At 55.7% G+C, this 16,875-nt stretch overlaps 4 protein-coding genes across 4 annotated transcripts; 2 read left to right on the forward strand and 2 right to left on the reverse strand.

Annotated features, from left to right (window-relative positions):
• Window positions 1-46: 46 nt before the first annotated feature.
• On the reverse strand, window positions 47-5,186 carry L969DRAFT_96267 (uncharacterized protein; the record flags this gene model as incomplete). Its single annotated transcript, XM_014710825.1, has 13 exons — window positions 47-890; window positions 941-1,100; window positions 1,148-3,060; window positions 3,111-3,215; window positions 3,340-3,714; window positions 3,771-3,920; window positions 4,055-4,118; window positions 4,180-4,344; window positions 4,412-4,431; window positions 4,484-4,575; window positions 4,637-4,716; window positions 4,793-5,045; window positions 5,118-5,186. The coding sequence occupies 13 exons, from the start codon at window positions 5,184-5,186 to the stop codon at window positions 47-49; spliced, it is 4,290 nt and encodes a 1,429-aa protein (XP_014566311.1).
• Window positions 5,187-5,246: 60 nt separating this feature from the next.
• Window positions 5,247-14,447, forward strand: L969DRAFT_52598 (uncharacterized protein; the record flags this gene model as incomplete). Its single annotated transcript, XM_014710826.1, has 8 exons — window positions 5,247-5,303; window positions 5,351-6,646; window positions 6,699-11,758; window positions 11,809-12,178; window positions 12,229-13,342; window positions 13,368-13,918; window positions 13,968-14,162; window positions 14,199-14,447. 8 exons carry the CDS (start codon window positions 5,247-5,249, stop codon window positions 14,445-14,447), a joined length of 8,892 nt encoding a protein of 2,963 aa, XP_014566312.1.
• A 104-nt stretch (window positions 14,448-14,551) lies between these two features.
• L969DRAFT_96269 (uncharacterized protein) lies at window positions 14,552-15,819 on the forward strand (the record flags this gene model as incomplete). The annotated part of the gene is made up of 2 exons (XM_014710827.1): window positions 14,552-15,137; window positions 15,188-15,819. The coding sequence occupies 2 exons, from the start codon at window positions 14,552-14,554 to the stop codon at window positions 15,817-15,819; spliced, it is 1,218 nt and encodes a 405-aa protein (XP_014566313.1).
• Window positions 15,820-15,861: 42 nt separating this feature from the next.
• L969DRAFT_52801 (uncharacterized protein) lies at window positions 15,862-16,838 on the reverse strand (the record flags this gene model as incomplete). The annotated part of the gene is made up of 2 exons (XM_014710828.1): window positions 15,862-16,333; window positions 16,384-16,838. 2 exons carry the CDS (start codon window positions 16,836-16,838, stop codon window positions 15,862-15,864), a joined length of 927 nt encoding a protein of 308 aa, XP_014566314.1.
• Window positions 16,839-16,875: the final 37 nt, after the last annotated feature.

Below are 16,875 nucleotides of genomic sequence, written 5' to 3' on the forward strand. Positions count from 1 at the left end.
GTTGTAGGAATCACTTTATTGCACAACAACACCTGCTAATACTTCATCATCGTCGCCCGTGTTCGTCATCTGCCCCGATCAGCCAGCCTATGCCGCCCGTCAGCGCGTTCTTCAGTCGCTCGGCGCCCAATTCAGGTTGCCTGTGATCGCCACTGCTCGTGCGCTCGTGCGAAGGAGAGTTTCTGAACGGCAAGTAGGAGGTGGCGGCCCTTCCAAGAGATCTAGCAGCTCGCGCCGCTGCCTCCGATGACAATTGGGCAGATTGCGCTTGCATGGCTGTCACTGATTGGGAGAAGAGCGCTGTACCAGGTGTTGCTGGATCTTTCCCCTTGCGCGCGGAGCTCGCAAAGACTTCCTGCTCGACTTTGCGCCAGTACGTCAGCATCTCCGGGATTCGGTCGACTGGGCAGAGCAGTAGTGAGCTGCCAAGCAACTTCGAGCGTCGCACGCAATCCCGATATTCCGGATTGGCGCCCAGCTGATAACAAGACTGCCAAGCAAATTTCGCTGCTTCCTCGGCTAGCTGTGCTTGTGCAGAGACGCGACGCATGCTAGCAACTGCTTCGACCATCCGATCGCTGAGCTCTGCAGCTTTGGGCCAGTCATGAGATTTAAGCGCGGATTGTGCAAGCATGGAGAGCACCCGCACTTCCGCCAGCTTATCGTGTCGATAGCCAAGCTTGAGCGCCAGATCGAGCAACACATCAGGGTGGCGGTATGCGTCTTCGTTGCTCGCCAAGAGTCGCTCGAGAAGCGCTAACTTGTCGTCGTACATACGAACCTCGATAGGACTCAAGCTGGAAGATGACTTGAAGCTCGCCAGTCGGCTCGTGGCTTCAATAAACTCGCGTTCCCGTCTTATCTCTGGACTCGGCTGACATACAGTCAAGCTGCATGCTCTTGTCAGCCTCGTCGGAAGAATTTTGTGTAATGAGCGCACCATTCGTATGCAAGTTGCATGTTACCCTTGTGCATGTTGAGGGTATCAGACGTATCGTAGAGTTCCCGTGAAGCCAGCAGAACAAGCTCGCGCTCAGTTTCAAGTCCCAGAGGTCGCTCGCCGGTCGATGGATTGAGTAGACTTCGGGCGAGCGTAAATTCTGCCATCTAGTCAGACATCACTCTGTTCAAGAGATGTCAAACTTACTGCCAGCTGCGAGCAGGCCAGAGAAAAATGTCCGCAGAATCTCGTCTTTTGTAAGGAGATGGAACGGTCCAGAGGCTCCACTTTCGCCCGGCCGGGTGAGCTGCACCATGTCATCCATCAAACCGACCCATTCGTCTTCGCTGTCAAATTGAGCGCCTCCCTCTTCGATAGGTCCAGCAGCTTGTCGAGCCATCTTGGTTGCATATGCTTGCTGTGCAGCTTTGTTATCTTGGGTGTTGAGAAACCAGGCCAGATTGGTGGGCACGCTCCATTTAGCGAAAATCTCTGCAGACAGCAAATGTACGTCTAGGTGATCCAGCGCACGAGACAATTCTGTCCGGTTGACGGCAGCCAACTGATTATACAGGCTCTGTGCTGGGCCCTGCTTTGTGGAGATCGCTTCGTTGACGGCTTGCAGAGCGTAAAACACTGCATTTGGGCCCGTGGCGTTAGGATCTGTAGCGTCTTCGAAAGCCGGCATGCATTCGAAGACTTTGCTCATCGTGTCCCAGCTCTCGAGGCTTTTGTTGGCATACAAAGCAGCTAAAGCCAAGCGAGCAAGGGCGTCGTCAGACTTTATGATGCGCTGTGCGTCCGGCAATGTTGGCTTCGAGGCCTGAACGACTGCTGCAAACAGGTCCAAGCGAGATTCAGAGACCGACAGGATGTAGTCGCGCAGCATGCGCTGAGGCAACTGCGAGTCTGCCTTGCCTTGTCGCTCGTACCTGCTCTCGAGCACGTACAAGAATGGCAAGGCCAGCCTTCGGATATCGACAGCAATAGTCTCGGGCGTCGAGCGAGCAAGGTAAGTCCTCAAAATCTGTTCATCGCTTGCGGCACGCCAGGTAAGCAGTGTCCAAGGCGCCTCTGTCGCCCTTGCCGTGCGTGACACAGGCGGTCTATCGTAGACGAGCTTCGATAGCAGACTGAGCTCCTCGCCCAGAGCATCGAGCTCAGCTACGCCTTGAGACGCGCCGTGCTGTACGAGCGAGAGAGCAATGTCCGTGAGACCGTATGTGCTGTCAATGCGCTCTGCTCGACGTCGATACCATTCTGACAGCGCTTCAGCGGATGGCAAGGCGCGAGCAGAAGCTATCTTGGGCGACGGCACGTTGTCCAGTCTAGCGAGAGCGGATGCCAGCGTAGGGTGTGAGGACCAATCTGACGGTCTGACAGTGAGGCTGAGTGCGTCCGGTCGTAGCATATCAGCGTATGCCGACGGGTCTGCGTATTCGGGCAAGCAGTCTACCAGGTCAAGCAGATGGGTCGAGAGCACATCAAAGTGACGCTCGATCAGTATGCGCAGATCGATTGCATTTCCGGCTGCAGCAGCTTGATATGCTACTTGCAGGAGTGGCTGCTCAAGGAAAGCTGCTAGGCGTGCGCCCAGAGTGAGCGTGCTCGGCTTGGCCTGCGCCTGCGTTGTTCGTTCGGCCGGGTCCTCATCCGCTGCCCAGGGATCCTCATCAAGCTCTATCTCTGGCTCGTCTTCCGATCTACGTGCGTGACTGAGCAGGGCAAAGGTTTCAAAGTCGTACGATAGCTCGCACAAGTTCTTCCTGAGCAAACAGGTCCTGTGAGCCTCGGGCGACGCGGCAAAGAGCGTCAGCAGCCCGTCGACAGTGAGTAGAGGCGCATTTGCAGCGTATGCGGGTGTAAAGAGGCCACGCAGTCCATCGTGAGCTTGTGCTGAGCTCGTCGTGGCCTCGAGCCCAGCTGAGATAATCGCCCTTTGCACCTCGACTGATGACGCGTTCTCAGCATCAAGGCATGCGGCCGCGACCCATATCTTATCTCTGACGTTGCGCAGAAGATCATTTACTTCTGCAGTCGTCTGAGGCGAGCTGCTAAGCCATCGTCGTTGCAATATCCAGTCGGCGTCGAGACCCAAATTGGCGGCTGTGGCGAGCGCACTGCGAGCTTTGCATGAGCTCTGTTCGATCTGTCTCGAGGTACTTCATACAGCCCCCAATCCTTGCGCTCGAGTGCCTCGTGCAAGGAATCCATCAGTACGACATCGGAGGGTACGACTACGTCGTCGCGGCTGTCGACGTGGCTGTCGACGTGGCTGTCACGCGACAGCCACGTCGTCGGCTTTCGGCGAACTCAGCAGGTCGCCGATGTGCGCTAGTTTCAGCTTGTTGTTTCTTTCCTTCCCTCGATGCAGAGCGGAAGAGAGATTGTGGGTATACTTTCTCTGCAATGCGCGAGGTTGGCCTAGTACACGGCGTAGGAAAGGTCTATACAAATGGCAAGAGCGAGTAACTAGTAAACCGCGAGCATGCTTATTCGATAGCGTGCTGCGACGCTTAGCCCGAGCAAGCGCGGCAGGCAATCTATTGGCGCTTCTTGGCCGAGGTCGAGCCGTTACCATTGCCGTTGGCAGTCGTCTCAACGTTTGGGCCTTCGCAATTCGAGGCAACTTGTCTTGCCGCAATGGATGCAGCTCTGTCAACACCGGCAGCATAGTCAGCGTGCTTGGCTCGACGAAGTGATCAGTACGAGCATACCGTGCGCGGCCACCCTTGGCACTCTTCTTGTATGTCTGGCGATAGAACGCGATGAACCTGCCGAGTAAGGCACTGCATCAGCTCATGCTGCGCTCAGACCGGGCGCGACGAACAAGAAGAGATAGCTCGTCAGGAGGCCGCAGCCGAAGAGAGCAGCACTCTCTGCACCGTTGCAGTCGCCCTGGCTGGGAAGTGCTTTAGGCGCATAGGTCGTCGCAAAATGGTTGTATGTGCCATAGTAGACGATGAACAGGTCAACCACGCTGTACCAAGAGCACCGACATCAGCAGCTATTTCCCGTCAGTCTTGCAAGAGCTTGCAATTGAGTGATCTGGCTGCGCAAGTTGTGGCAGCACATCAGCGACAGGCATCGATTGTCAGCGATCGATAGACATACCCCATCGTCAGGTATTTTTTCCACCAGATCTTGAAGCCAGCCGTCGACGCAAGGTAGTAGTAATCTGGCAGCATGGCACAGCTTGATCAGTATCCACATAGAGGTGATCAGACTGTCAGACTGACACATAAAGGTATGAATGAGCAGATTGATGCTGATCACGACCCAAGACGGCGAAGTGCGGCCTTCGAGCTGGGTGTAGCAGAGCACGGCCGTCGCAGAATGATGGAAGACGTGCAGGAACTGTAGTGGCTTCTTCTTGGCGACTAGGAAGAGCGTATCGATGAATTCTGTCGGACGAGCAGCTGCCGGCGTTAGCCAACAATGGTCCGCTCGCATATGGACATCATGACGCGCCTACGTATTTGAAGACATAGCTGTACGGTAGCTCGATCAGCTCTAGCGTCAGACCAGACAGCGAAGACACACTTGATGATGTAAAGTGTCTCGAGGCGACTTGTCCAGCCGGCAGGTGAGCAGTAGGCATGGAACAATCCACCTTGGCGGATGATGGGCGCAACCTGCGATCACGCCAACGAACGATCAGCAAAGCAAGCATGACAGGAGAGGAGCGCGGCGAGCCTCTTCTGCCATGAGGACAAAGACGATGAAGCTGCCGACGGTCAAGATGGTGTTATGGAGCATGAAGAGGCCTTTCAACTCTGTGACGCGACGCAGCTCGACCGTTCAGCGCATGCTGTTCACGCGTGCTTGTACAGCACGCTCGCGAGTACGCACTGAGCGGTTTACGGTTCGCCATGATCTGCTGTCCGAGCCACAGCAAGGAGAGGTAGCTGGCTACTGCTACCGTGACTTGGGGCACAGTCGACAGAGGTGACCGCCCTGGCGTCCATGTCTGTAGGCTCTTGTGCTGCTTGACCGCCTCCGGCACCAGCTGGCTGACAATCTCGAATATAGCCATGTCTGCTCGCCCACTTGCTCTTTTCGGCCGTTTCTTTACCTCTGCTCCGTTTTGATCGAAAATGCAGTGCTATCCGCTCAGAGCTGCCAGAGAGCTGACCACGCGGTGCTGATGTCACCTGTCTGCGTTGTCTCGAGATACGCCAGAAATGAGAAGTCGGCTTGTTTGAGGGTCACACTCCTGGCAGGGCGCGTGACGCCACTGCGGCATTGACAGCGGGGACAAGCTGCGCGCTCTCCCAGGGAAGCTGAAGCCTGCCTGTCTCCCGGTATGGAGGACAGGCATGGCGTCCTTGCGGCCTGTCTAGACAAGCTACGCAGCTCAAAGGTGTGCTCTACCGGCTTCGATGAGCCTGACTGACGATTGACGACCAGGCGACCGATAGAAGCGCCGCAACAGATCATTTGCGCGAGATCTTCAGTCGACCTTCAGCCTGGCGAGCTCTGGAGAAGCAACGAACGGGCCATTTAGATGTGCTGCAAGCCATCTTTGCCTCTGTCGTCGCCGCGCGTAATGCGTACCTCCGAGGCACCAATGATCGCACAAAGGATGCCGAGCGCAAGCGACTGGCCAGCTCTGCCAGTGTCTTGCGATGGTTCGTCGGCCAGTGCGTCGACGGACTCCAGAAGAAGACGCTCAAAGCCGTCTGGGCCCATCTCCTGCAGATGCTCGTCGCCAACCGAAAGATCTTTGCGCCTGTCGCACTCGAGTACCTGCGTACCCTCAATTTGCTGCTCGCACACGATCCTCATCTGCAGCACATGGACGAGGCAACATGGACGCGAGCAGTAGGAGTGTGTTTCTGTGGCATGGCAGGTCAGCCCGTCATCGATTTGGCCGATATGATCGACTCGTCCTCCAACGCCAAGGATCGCGACGATTCTGATATTGCTATGTCAGATCGCGAGACGGATGCCCATCCTCGCGCAGATGCTTCCTCATCATCAGCGCGGCAGATGCCGTCACATGTTCGTGCGCGTAATGTCAGTAGCGGCAATGCGGCCAACACCTTGGAGAGCATAGAATACATGACTTGTGTTGACCACTTGTTCCGATCACAACTTGCTCCGCTTCTGACATATGGCTCCATTTTGCTCAAATTCTTTGCTTCATTCTTTCAGCTCCACCCAACGGAAAGTAGTGCGCATCTGCCAGCCATTTGCGCGCTCAACAGACTTTTCGATTCTGCCTGGCTCAATTCACAAACGCTCATGTATGAAGCTACAGTGACGCTGTGGTCACCATTGATAACGTTCTGGAATTCGAAACACCTTCTGGTCAGGGAACAAGTTGCCTTGGCCTGTCGGCGCCTTTTGTTGATCCTCACATTGCCACTGGCGGGCCAAACGCCCATCGAAAATCGCGAGGCTCTCATTCGCTCGCTGTATGATCGCATCGTGCCTACAGATAGTACAGAGCTTCGTTGGCGCACAGAGCCACTGTTGCTCGAGTCTATACTGCTTGCACCGCCTCCCCTCGATCGACATGCGCCCTACGCTACCGCGTCATTTGGCGCTGGGCAAGGCTTCGACCCTATACAGGCCGTTTCCTGGGTCTCGCTACAAGTCTCGGCAGACATCCTGGCTTCCCTATCGAAGATGCGATCGCAAGCTCTGTCGAGCGACACGCACGCACTCGAGAGTGCCGTGCGCGCAGGCAAACGCCCTAGAGTACGCTTGTCAATAAATTCCAGTAGCCAGCTGATGCCATTTGCATCGCAAGCTTGAAACTCCTGTCAGTTCTCTATGCAACGACGTCAGGAATACCAGCATACCGATAAGCGACCGCCTTTTGCGCCTACAGATACTCGTCGTCTTCGCCGTGCGTCATGGCGCTCACCTGTCCGATGAGCTCAAGCAGACCTTGCTCGAGGACCTCCTTCAACTCTCGAACAATCCATTCGACCATGCTATTCAGTCTTGGGCCCTGGTGGGCCTCGCTGCGCTTGCATCGCAATGCCAGCAGCCGCGAATCGAGTGGTGGTCTGGCGTCTGGACCAGCTCATGTCGCCGCATATCCGATCGGGCCACCGGAAGAGCGGCTGCACATCTTTGTTCGAATCTGATGGATATAGGCTTACCCCAGACGCTACTCGTGACCGGTATAGAGGCGGCGTTTAGCGATCTTGACGTGCGGGGTCCAGCTTTTCCTTCTGATGCCATCGTCCGCTGGTTCGCGACTTGCCTCGTGTGCGCAGAGAACAGTCAACGTCTGGCAGAACGATCGCTACCTGACAAGATCTCTGCGTGGCTCGCAAACGTCTGGACGCCATTTGGTCAAACGGTGTCTTCGGGATCAATCCTCGGCAAGCGATCTAGATCAGACTTTGTGTCTAGCAGCGCGCTGCTTTCCCTGCTCTCCAAAGCGTGCAGCCTGCCGTGGCGCTATTGGGGCTCAGACCGCTTCCTATTACCTGCATGTCCGACGACAAATTGTCTCTTGGCGGACGAGAAAGTATCGCCAATCTCGGACCTCTTCTACTTGCACAAAGTCAGCTCCAGATCCGTTCTGACACGCGGCACAAGCATAAGCGAGCCCGCAATCATGCTCGAACGTCCGGCGACATCGAATGAACGCCGTTTGCTGGCTGGCTTGCAGCGAACGCTGGACTCTCAGGTGGACTTGCACGAGTCGCACGAGCACTGGTTCGAGCTGACCGCGTGTCAGCTACGCGAACGAGCTGAGCTAGCGAGCGTACTTCTCTGCTTCGCCGGCTCGCTGGAGCAAGCTCGCATCAAAGTGGACCCAAGCGTCATCAGATCAGCCTGCCGTGCTCTTGCGCTTGTTCTCAGGCTCGCAAATCAAACGAAATGGCTCCCCCGCGAAAGAGCCGAATTGTACCTCGCATTCTCTCCCTTGCTTGTGACGACAAGCCTGTCGTCTGACCCGCTATACGAGGTCTGTGTACGCGTCGGTCCCGGCTCAGGCGTTAGCTCACAGCCTGATCCTGAGCCCGGGCCGAAGTTGCGTAACGAAGAGAGGGAGGCCGTTCTGCAACGGCTCTGGGCGCACAAGGATGTCAGAGCGGTGATGACGAGTATGAGCACTGGCCTGGCCTCTCTGATGGAGCCATTGGCTATGTCAAGACAACAAGAGCTCGACGACTTCGACGGACCCACTATCGCTGTCAATCGTACTATCATCGATAGCCTCTTGATGCCCGGAGCCGAGCATGCGCTGCAAGCTTGTATATCAATCCTCGTCCAGATCGATCTGACCCGCGATCTGCTCGCTAGCCAGCGCCCCGGCGCTGCAACCTTGTCACGCGCCGTGGCAATCTGTGTCAAATTATCCGATGTGCGAGCCCTCGATATCGGCAACGAGATCCTAGACGCTCTGCAGTGTGGCCTAGCAGGCCTGACAGAAGCTGAGTGGCAGGTCCTACTGGAGCACCTTGCAAACGATATGATCACAAGCTATGCGTTGGCGAGGAGCGAAAAGTGTCAGCTACTGTTGCTACGACTGCTTGAACACAGCTCGCAAATCTGGGCAGCCGACCTCAGTGCTCAAAGCACACTCGTCAGCTGCGCGCGCGAGGCCTACATTTGGTTTCAAAATAACTGTGTTCATCAAAAGATATATTCCTGGCGTATACGTCTTGGCCTAGTCCTCGTCATCGACAGCTTCGATCATATCAAGGAGCTCAATACGCTGTGGGATTCGTATGATACGCAAGATCAGGTCATCTTGCCCTCTACGACCCTTTCGCGCATGTTGGAGGACCCGGATAGCCGCGTCAGCTTTCGCGTCAATACAGCCTGCTGCAGACATCTCGAGTACGCACGCGCTCGGGGTGGTGAAGTGACAAAGATTCTTTTCGACCACTGTGCACAGTTGGGACCCATCCATGCGCCCGTCGAAGGTGCTGCGCTGCGTTGTGTGTACCTCTGTCAGGCCATGATCATCAGCCAGCGCTCCCGACGTTATGCCTATGACCTTCTCATCGAAGTCGCAGCGAGAGCGCCTGCATTACAAGACATTCTCGTAGCATTATCTCAAGCTCTGTCCGACCGGCTCGGATTTCCCACAATATCCGCGCTTTATCTGCACTACGCCGGCCCGATCATGTCGCAGTGGATCCGCCTCAAATATCTAGACTTGCGGATTCCTGATCGAGTCTGTGGATTCCAGAATCATAGAGATCGTACGGCTGCCGAGATTGATTGCGTTGCTGTGCCGTTACTGGTAAATGACATGGTCGATGCTTTACGGATAAAATGCGATGCCCTCCAGCTACATTTGCCCTCAATCATCCGCACACACTTGCCTGCGGTGATAGCGAACAAAATAGCTTTGGCCACTGTCAACACAGCAGAAGGCGTTGACCCTTTCCCTGCGGTGTTGAGAGAGATCACAGGCCTGATCGAACAGTCGGACAGCAGCACGATGACTTTTGAGCAATTCACACGCGCGTACCTCGATCAAGTCCTCGTCCATACAGTAATGCTTCTATACGAAGAAACTGCTAGCGCATCACCAGACGGTCCATTGGGATCGTGGCAGCAGAATCCACAAGCGATGCAGACCTATGCGGACTTATTGTCTGAAGTCAGGGACTTCAGCATTTGCACGAAGGCGCCACCTCCGTGGTTCAACGCCGAATGCGTCTATTCCGTCCTCGTCTGGTTTGTGAAATGCTACGGCTCTGGCGAGAATACAGCAGTACTGTATAGTAGCGTGCAAGTGTTGCTACATCATGTGCACCAAATGCCCTTTATTGACGATCAACGACGAACACTTTTCATGCTCGCTGCATTGATCTCGCTGAACGAGCCTGACATCAGCAGTCTTGGTCTGCTTCGCATCCTGATGCATTATCTTACGCATCTCTTGGCTAGACCTGCCATAAGCGATATCGTCTGGAGCATGCTTGCATGGACAATTGAGCGATACGTTCGACTTGGCCACGCGCATGACGGCCAGCAGTTGCTTGGTTTCGCCGATCTTGTTGCACTAGCAGCTCACTACGCGTTGCAGCTCACTAATTGCGAGGAGCGTATGCCAGTGGCAATTGGCTCATCTGCGCTTCAGTGGCTCGAGCAATTGGTTGTCGAGCTCTTCAAATCGTCCTCGCTAGAGCTCGCCCGGCAAAGCGTCTTCGCAGCTGCCTTATGGCCGCACGAGTGTTCGTCAATTCCTCGCATCGACCTTGAAGGCATAGAAGAGATGCTCGATAGCGCTTTTCCCTGGAGTAATTTGCGACATTTGCTCCGTGCGCTTGCTGCGCTCGACTTGTCACCGGACTCAGAAGAGGCTGTGCGGCTAGGGGCGGTCACCTTCCGAGTCCTGCGTGGCTGTAAAGACGGTAGCGCCATGACCAAGGCCGATGCCGAGTCGTTGACCGCGCTGGTCTCGATTGCCGAGACGCACTTCTGCACTGGAACCTTACTTAATTCTTGCGCGCAGCGCGTTCATCCTCCATATGCCGCTCCTCTGCTCGGCAACGAAACGACTCAGGCAATCTGCGTCGGATTGTTAGGCCAATGCCTTCTCTCGAGCGATCTCCTGCTCGTCAACACCGCCGTAGCTGCATTGCGGCGGGTCTTTGTCACCGTCGCGCTCGATACGCGTAAAGCCTCGGCAGAGGATATCCATGGCGTTGGCTTCGACCTGCTGGAGCTCGCTCGCGATAGTCTGAAACGGTCTTGGGAATTAGCCTCCACGGTGTCCCGCGGCCCGGGTCTCGAGGCGCTCATCACAGAAAGCTGGATTACAAAGGCTCGAGACGCCAACGAATGGATTGCGAACCTATCTGTGCTTGTCGGGCAGCAAGCGAGTACAGTGGCCCCAATGTACGCCCAGCTACAACCTTGCCTCCTGCACGATACTGCGTTCGCCCGATCTAGCCTGCCGATTCTCGTGACCGTATTGCTGCAAAGCAAGGAAAATTCGACACAGGCGAGGATGTACTTGTCGGAGCACTTTGTGCGTGTGATCGCCTCGCCATGCTCAGACATCGAGTCGCTTGCGGTCATCATTGATATTGTTCTGCACCTACGCAAGACAGATCTGCCTGGCAAGAGAAAGCGAGAAGACGGTATTAAACTACTTCTACCATTCATCGAGCTCGCGAAAGCGGCGATACGTTGTCACCTTGCTTCAGCTGCGTTACTCTTTCTCGAACTTGCACAAGACCACGATGAAGACAAAGCAGCGTGTGGACTGCAGGCGCCGCAAGTGCGCACGCTCATGTGTTCAGTGTCCGAGCAGATCGGCGAACCAGATGGCTTTTACGGCATCGCACCTGGTGAAATTCAAGAAACCTTAGCGAGCCGCTACGCGCATGAAGGAGCTTGGAGCAAAGCTTTTCAACTCCACAGCTCGCTTTTCGAGGCTAGATCGGGCACCTCGACCGCAGATCTGGATTTGCTGCCCGTCGGCAATTCGCTCAAATCCTGGGGCTTCAAGCATCTCGCAAGTCAAGTGGGCGCTCTCAGACGTGCAGGGGACCTTGCCGACTTAGATCTAGCCTGGCGCACTGATCACTGGGACATACCTGTCGAACAGACCACAACAACCAGTGCAAGGATCTATCGTGCTCTTCGTGACGCTCATTGCTCCGCTAATCGCGCGCTGGCCATCGACAGAGCCAGCAATGGCCTCGTCGAAGAGTTGCGCTCGATTCTCCACATATTGCAGCGATCTGATCATATCGCCGGGAGCAAACTTGCTGCTCTGATCACGCTGTCGGATATCACACGATGGCAGCAAGCTCAGCACGCGCGCAGCGTTGACGAATCTAAAGCCGAGATTACAGACATGAATCGCCTACCGACGACAATGTAAGACAGCATGAAGGGGATCTGCGCGAGCTGATCGGATTCCCACACAGATTCGAGGTCAATGAGCCTGTTGTCGCGGCCAGGCTGAGCCTTTTGCAAGCCGAGCGGAACGCTGAGATGCTCAATCAGATTGGCGACGCTTTGACTCCGGTCGCGCGTGACAATGCTATTCGCGCTCAGCAGCTATGTCTCGCCTTATCACGCGATGCACGCATGAATGGTCAGCAGCAGCTCGCGCTCAATATGGTCAACGTCGCACAATCACTCGGGTCACTCGTTGACACAGATGATGATGGCGCCAAGGTCGAGCTTTCGCACACGCTCTGGGAGCTTGGAGAGCATGGCTTGGCACGAGACATCGTCAGTCGGCTAATCTCAAGATCGCAAGGCTGTACGAAGGCTGATCTGTTAGCTACTATGGTACGTTCGCAGGATTCCTCAGCAACTTTGCTGATGCTTTGCAACGACAGGGCGGCTGGACGGCTGCTGCGCGCCTCATGCCACCTTCAGAGATTGCTGATCGGTACTTTGCACCAGCAGTGGCACTTGCGCGTAGCAGCAAGCTATCAGACGACCGTCTGGGTGAGGTAGTCTATCAGTTTGCCAGCTATGCCGTGCAACAGTATAAGCAATTGGCCAAGGAAGATCTGGCCATGAAGAGACTTAGTGTGCTGCGAGCTCAAAAACAGCACGAGATCAAGGCGCTTGACGCACAGCTGCGCCACTCGAGTACGCAAAGTGCCGAGCGGCACAGGCTGCAAACCTCAAAAGATGACGCAACAAAGGTCATCCGACAAGACAGAGACCGGCTCGAGAAATTCGAGGCTGCGCGCTCGTCGTTTCTCAAGCATGCCATCATCATGCTCTTGCAGACTCTAGCATGCACCGATCAGCATCCTGATGCGATCTCGCGCCTCATTTCGATCTGGATGGAGCATCAACAGGATGACGAAGTCAATCGTCTGGTACAGCAGCACCTCAACAGCGTGCCATCGGCCAAGTTCGTGCCATTGTCGCATCAGATCTCAGCTCGTGTCGCGCGCTTCACAGGCTCGACGCTTTGCCGGCAGATCCTGAGCGGACTTGTCGAGCGCATGGCGCTGGACCATCCCTTCCACGTAGTCTACCAGCTCTTGTCGCTGCGCAAGGCATCAGATTCTGCTTTCCCCGAGAACAATCTTGCATCGACACAGGCACCGCGAGCAGACGCTGCAGGGGAGATTATCGAGCGAATCAAGCGAGCGCCCGCCCTGCGTCCGAAAGTTGCTGCTCTCGAGGCGCTCTGCGAAGCCTACATCGAATGGGCCAGCTTTGACCTTGATCGCTTACCGGACTACAAACGTAGCAAGAAGGACAGCACGCTGAAGATGCCGCAAATCAAGCTGCTCCGCCTGCGCAGTCAGACTCATGCTATTCCAGTATCGACTGTTGCTTTGCCGATGGATCCGACGTGTCGCTACGATGCAGACAGCTTACCGTGTATCTATCAGTACGAAAGCACATTCAAGATCGTTGGAGGCGTCAATCGTCCTAAGTTGAGTATCTGCATCGACTCCATGGGCGGCACACACAAGCAGCTAGCAAGTCTATGGCTACTGTCACATTACAGCGCTGATGAGGCACATGCAGTTCAAGCCCGGTGACGATGTCAGACAAGACGCTGTCATGGAGCAGGTCTTCGAAGTTGCGAACGGTCTGCTCCGTCGCGACAAGGCTACGTTCAAGCGTAACCTGCGTGTGAGAACCTACAGGGTCATTCCTTTGACTGCCGATACCGGACTACTCGAGTTTGCAAAAGACACTATGCCAATCATGGCATGGCTGCCCGAGGCTCACGCTCGCTATCATCCGAAGGACGCACGCTACGAGACAGCCCGGCAGAAGTTTGCAGAAGCGCGACAAGACTTTGAAGCCCAGCGGGCAGTCTGGAAGGAGCTCTACGCGGGTCGCTGGCACCCCGTACTACGTCATTTCTTTCGAGAGGAACAGAAAGAGCCGAGCTTGTGGCATGAAATGCGACTCAACTACGGCAGAAGTCTCGCGACTAATTCGATCATCGGTGATCTACTAGGCATCGGCGACCGGCATTGCTCCAATATTCTCATCGACTCTGTGCGAGGCGAGCTAGTACACATCGATTTCGGTATCGTCTTTGAAGCTGTATGTGCCCGCCTATGTTGCACAGTCGAGCTTACGCGCAGACACACAGGGAACGCGGCTGCCTATTCCAGAGACAGTACCGTTCAGACTGACGCCCGACATGATCGACGGACTCGGCATGACGGGCGTCGAGGGCGTCTTCAGGCGATGTTCAGAAGAGACCTTGCGCGTCATGCGGCGAGGCGCTGTGGATGTTATGACGATCCTGGAGGTCTTCAAATACGATCCTCTCCAGAAATGGCACGTATTTCATACTTTGCATACTTGACGACACTGAGAGGATCGCAGGACTCTGAGTGCCGGCAAGATCCGCAAAGCACAAGGTACTCAGCTCAGCGAGGCAGACGCCCAGGATCTTGCAGATGGCTCGGGCGACGTGCCGACAGACGCGCATCGCGCTATCGACCAAGTGAGCGCTAAACTCAACTCAACGCTCAGCGTGGAGTACCAGGTCAACGACCTCATCCAGCAAGCGCAGAATCCTGACAATCTTTGCCGAATCTTCTGCGGATGGGCGCCTTGGATGTGAGACACAGATCGAAAATGCAGCCAAAGTGTCGCGCATCGCATACAGGTGCTCGGCCTGACGCGCAACCATCCACTCTCGCCCTGCCTGACTCCTCTGTTCGCAAAATGCCCGGATCGGCCAACGTGGACAAGCCTTTGCCTGAGCTTGCTCCGCCCTCTGTGTCATCTGACCCACAGCCCAATGGCATGACAGACGTGGATCAGATCGGGCACGAAGTGCGCTGGAGACACGCCTACAAGCCCAAAACGATTGTCCGACCCGGCGCAGAACGACAAGATCCAAGCAGCTCAGCAGATTGCTACGAGCTCGCCATATCGCCGAGCAGTCCGTCCGGGCAAAAACGCTCGTCCGGCAGTATCCGAAAGCAGGAAGTCAAAGCTTCTCAGCGTTTCGCATCTCTGTCCTGTTCAGAGGCGTCTGTCAAAGCATTCCCGAGCCAAAGTACGGCAAACTGTCAGTCGATAGAGGATGTTGCGCAAGAAAGAGATCTGCGAGTGGGCAAGGCCGCGGGTGTTCGTACACGTGCAGCCAGTTTCGGTGACCTTGCCATCATGAAGAGTATCAGAAAACCCAAGTCGAGCGTGCTGAAGCGACAAGGATCTGCGCGCTCGATCGAAGATGCTGGGAGCGGTGGCGAGGAGCCGACGCCTTCACGTGACGATAGAGGCACGGCCTCAAAGCTACGCTCGGGTTCGTTGCCTGTCCGCGATTCCCTTCGCGACCTGATTGCAGGCATCCAGTTTCAGTGCGTTCCGTGGACAGCAAGGACAGGAAGCATGCACGACGACTCGCGTCAATCTCATCTATCATGGCACTCCGGCCTGACCTGGATGGTCCCAAGACAGAGACTGCCTTTCATGGCGACATCGTTGCCATCTCCCACGGGCGGACGCCCTCGAACAGAATCGACGTGCGCTTTCCTTGCGTAGCCGGTCGATCAGAAGAGGCGACGACGACGACGCGCAAGCTGTCGCTCTCCCGCCCGATCTTGTCGGGCGTGCGTCCACTGACTACCAGTCAGACGTCGCAGATTAGCAGTCGAATGCAGCAGAGGGTCAAGAACCTTCAACCGAAGCTTGCCTTCTTCAGGGACACGTCGCCATCGCGATCGGGCCCGGAGACAGATACGCCCGATTCTCCGACGACTCAGGGCGGTGGTGGGAAGCCGAAGAAGAAGAGCGCGTTTGCTGCTCTGGTAAGCAGCAAGTCGAAGCGCAGACCGCCCTTTGCGTATCAGATGCCGGTGTCAGCGGCGAGCAGTGACAGCAGTCTAGAGATCAGCTGCGCTGGCTCGCACCGGCTTTCGAGGATGCAAGTGGTCAAACGAGCGCTTGGCTCATCGAGTGACAAGAACGCTTCGGCGGAGGCGTGATGCATAGTACAACACTGCGATTGGGCCGTATGCTATCTACGTTCATTTTGATTGCAGAGGCGCCATATTCATCATGTATTGCGAGTGCTGAAGTTCCTTGCCGACCGTCCTGATCTTTTGGACTTCCTCCTGCGTGAGACTGCGAATGTTTGCAATGTCGAGGTATTCTTCCATGCGAGATTGTTTCGTAGAAGTCGTGACGGGCATGATGTCCTGTGCTTGAACCCATTTGAGGAGGATCTGGCCGGGTGTGACTGGCTTGCCGCGCTCTTTGCTCATAGATTCGGCTAGTTCGGCAAGGACAGGCTTCAGTGGACCGTCCGGACGATGGACGACGGGTAAAGACGGTGCATAGGCGGAGACAAGGATGCCTTCTCGCTGGCAGAGCTCGACAATGTCGGACGTCGTGTCCGTGATATAAGGGTGATATTCGATCTGGTTGACTGCCGGCTTCACTTTGGCGTGCTCGAGGACTGCCTTGATGTCGGCCACACGATAATTGGAGATGCCGATCCTTACAGGATGTCAGCGCCTGTCGAATGCAAGTGTGAGCATGTTACGCACGACTTGGCGAGTCCGGCGGCTTTGACGGCCTCCATCTCAGCCCAGCATTCGGACAGGGTGGGTATGTTGGCTTGTCCCTTGAGGAACTTTGAGAAAGCGGGTGAGTGAACGAGATATTGATCGACATAGTCAGTCTGGAGTTCCTTGAGCTGTCGTCTGATCGTCTCTTGGATGTTGCCGATGCCACCTAACACCTTTGTGGTGATGTAGATGGATTCCCTGGGCACGCCCGCTTCTTTCCAAGCCACGCCTGCTGATTTTTCGTTGCTGTAAGCTTCCGCTTCATCGATATGAGTGAAGCCTGTCTCGAGTGCGAGCTTGATGGCGTCTACGAGCGGACGAGATATGCCGTCATTGCCGGTAGCGCCGTACCAAGCTGTTCCGCAACCGTAGGCTATCGAAGCAGAGGCTGGTATGACGTTGCCGTCGTTGAGCTTGAGCTCTCGCAAGGGCATCCTAGCGTATGTTCGACGGAACAGCTGCCTCACTGTG

The sequence above is a fragment of the Mixia osmundae genome (genome assembly GCF_000708205.1).
Source record: "Mixia osmundae IAM 14324 unplaced genomic scaffold scaffold_9, whole genome shotgun sequence".
Lineage (NCBI taxonomy): Eukaryota > Fungi > Basidiomycota > Mixiomycetes > Mixiales > Mixiaceae > Mixia > Mixia osmundae.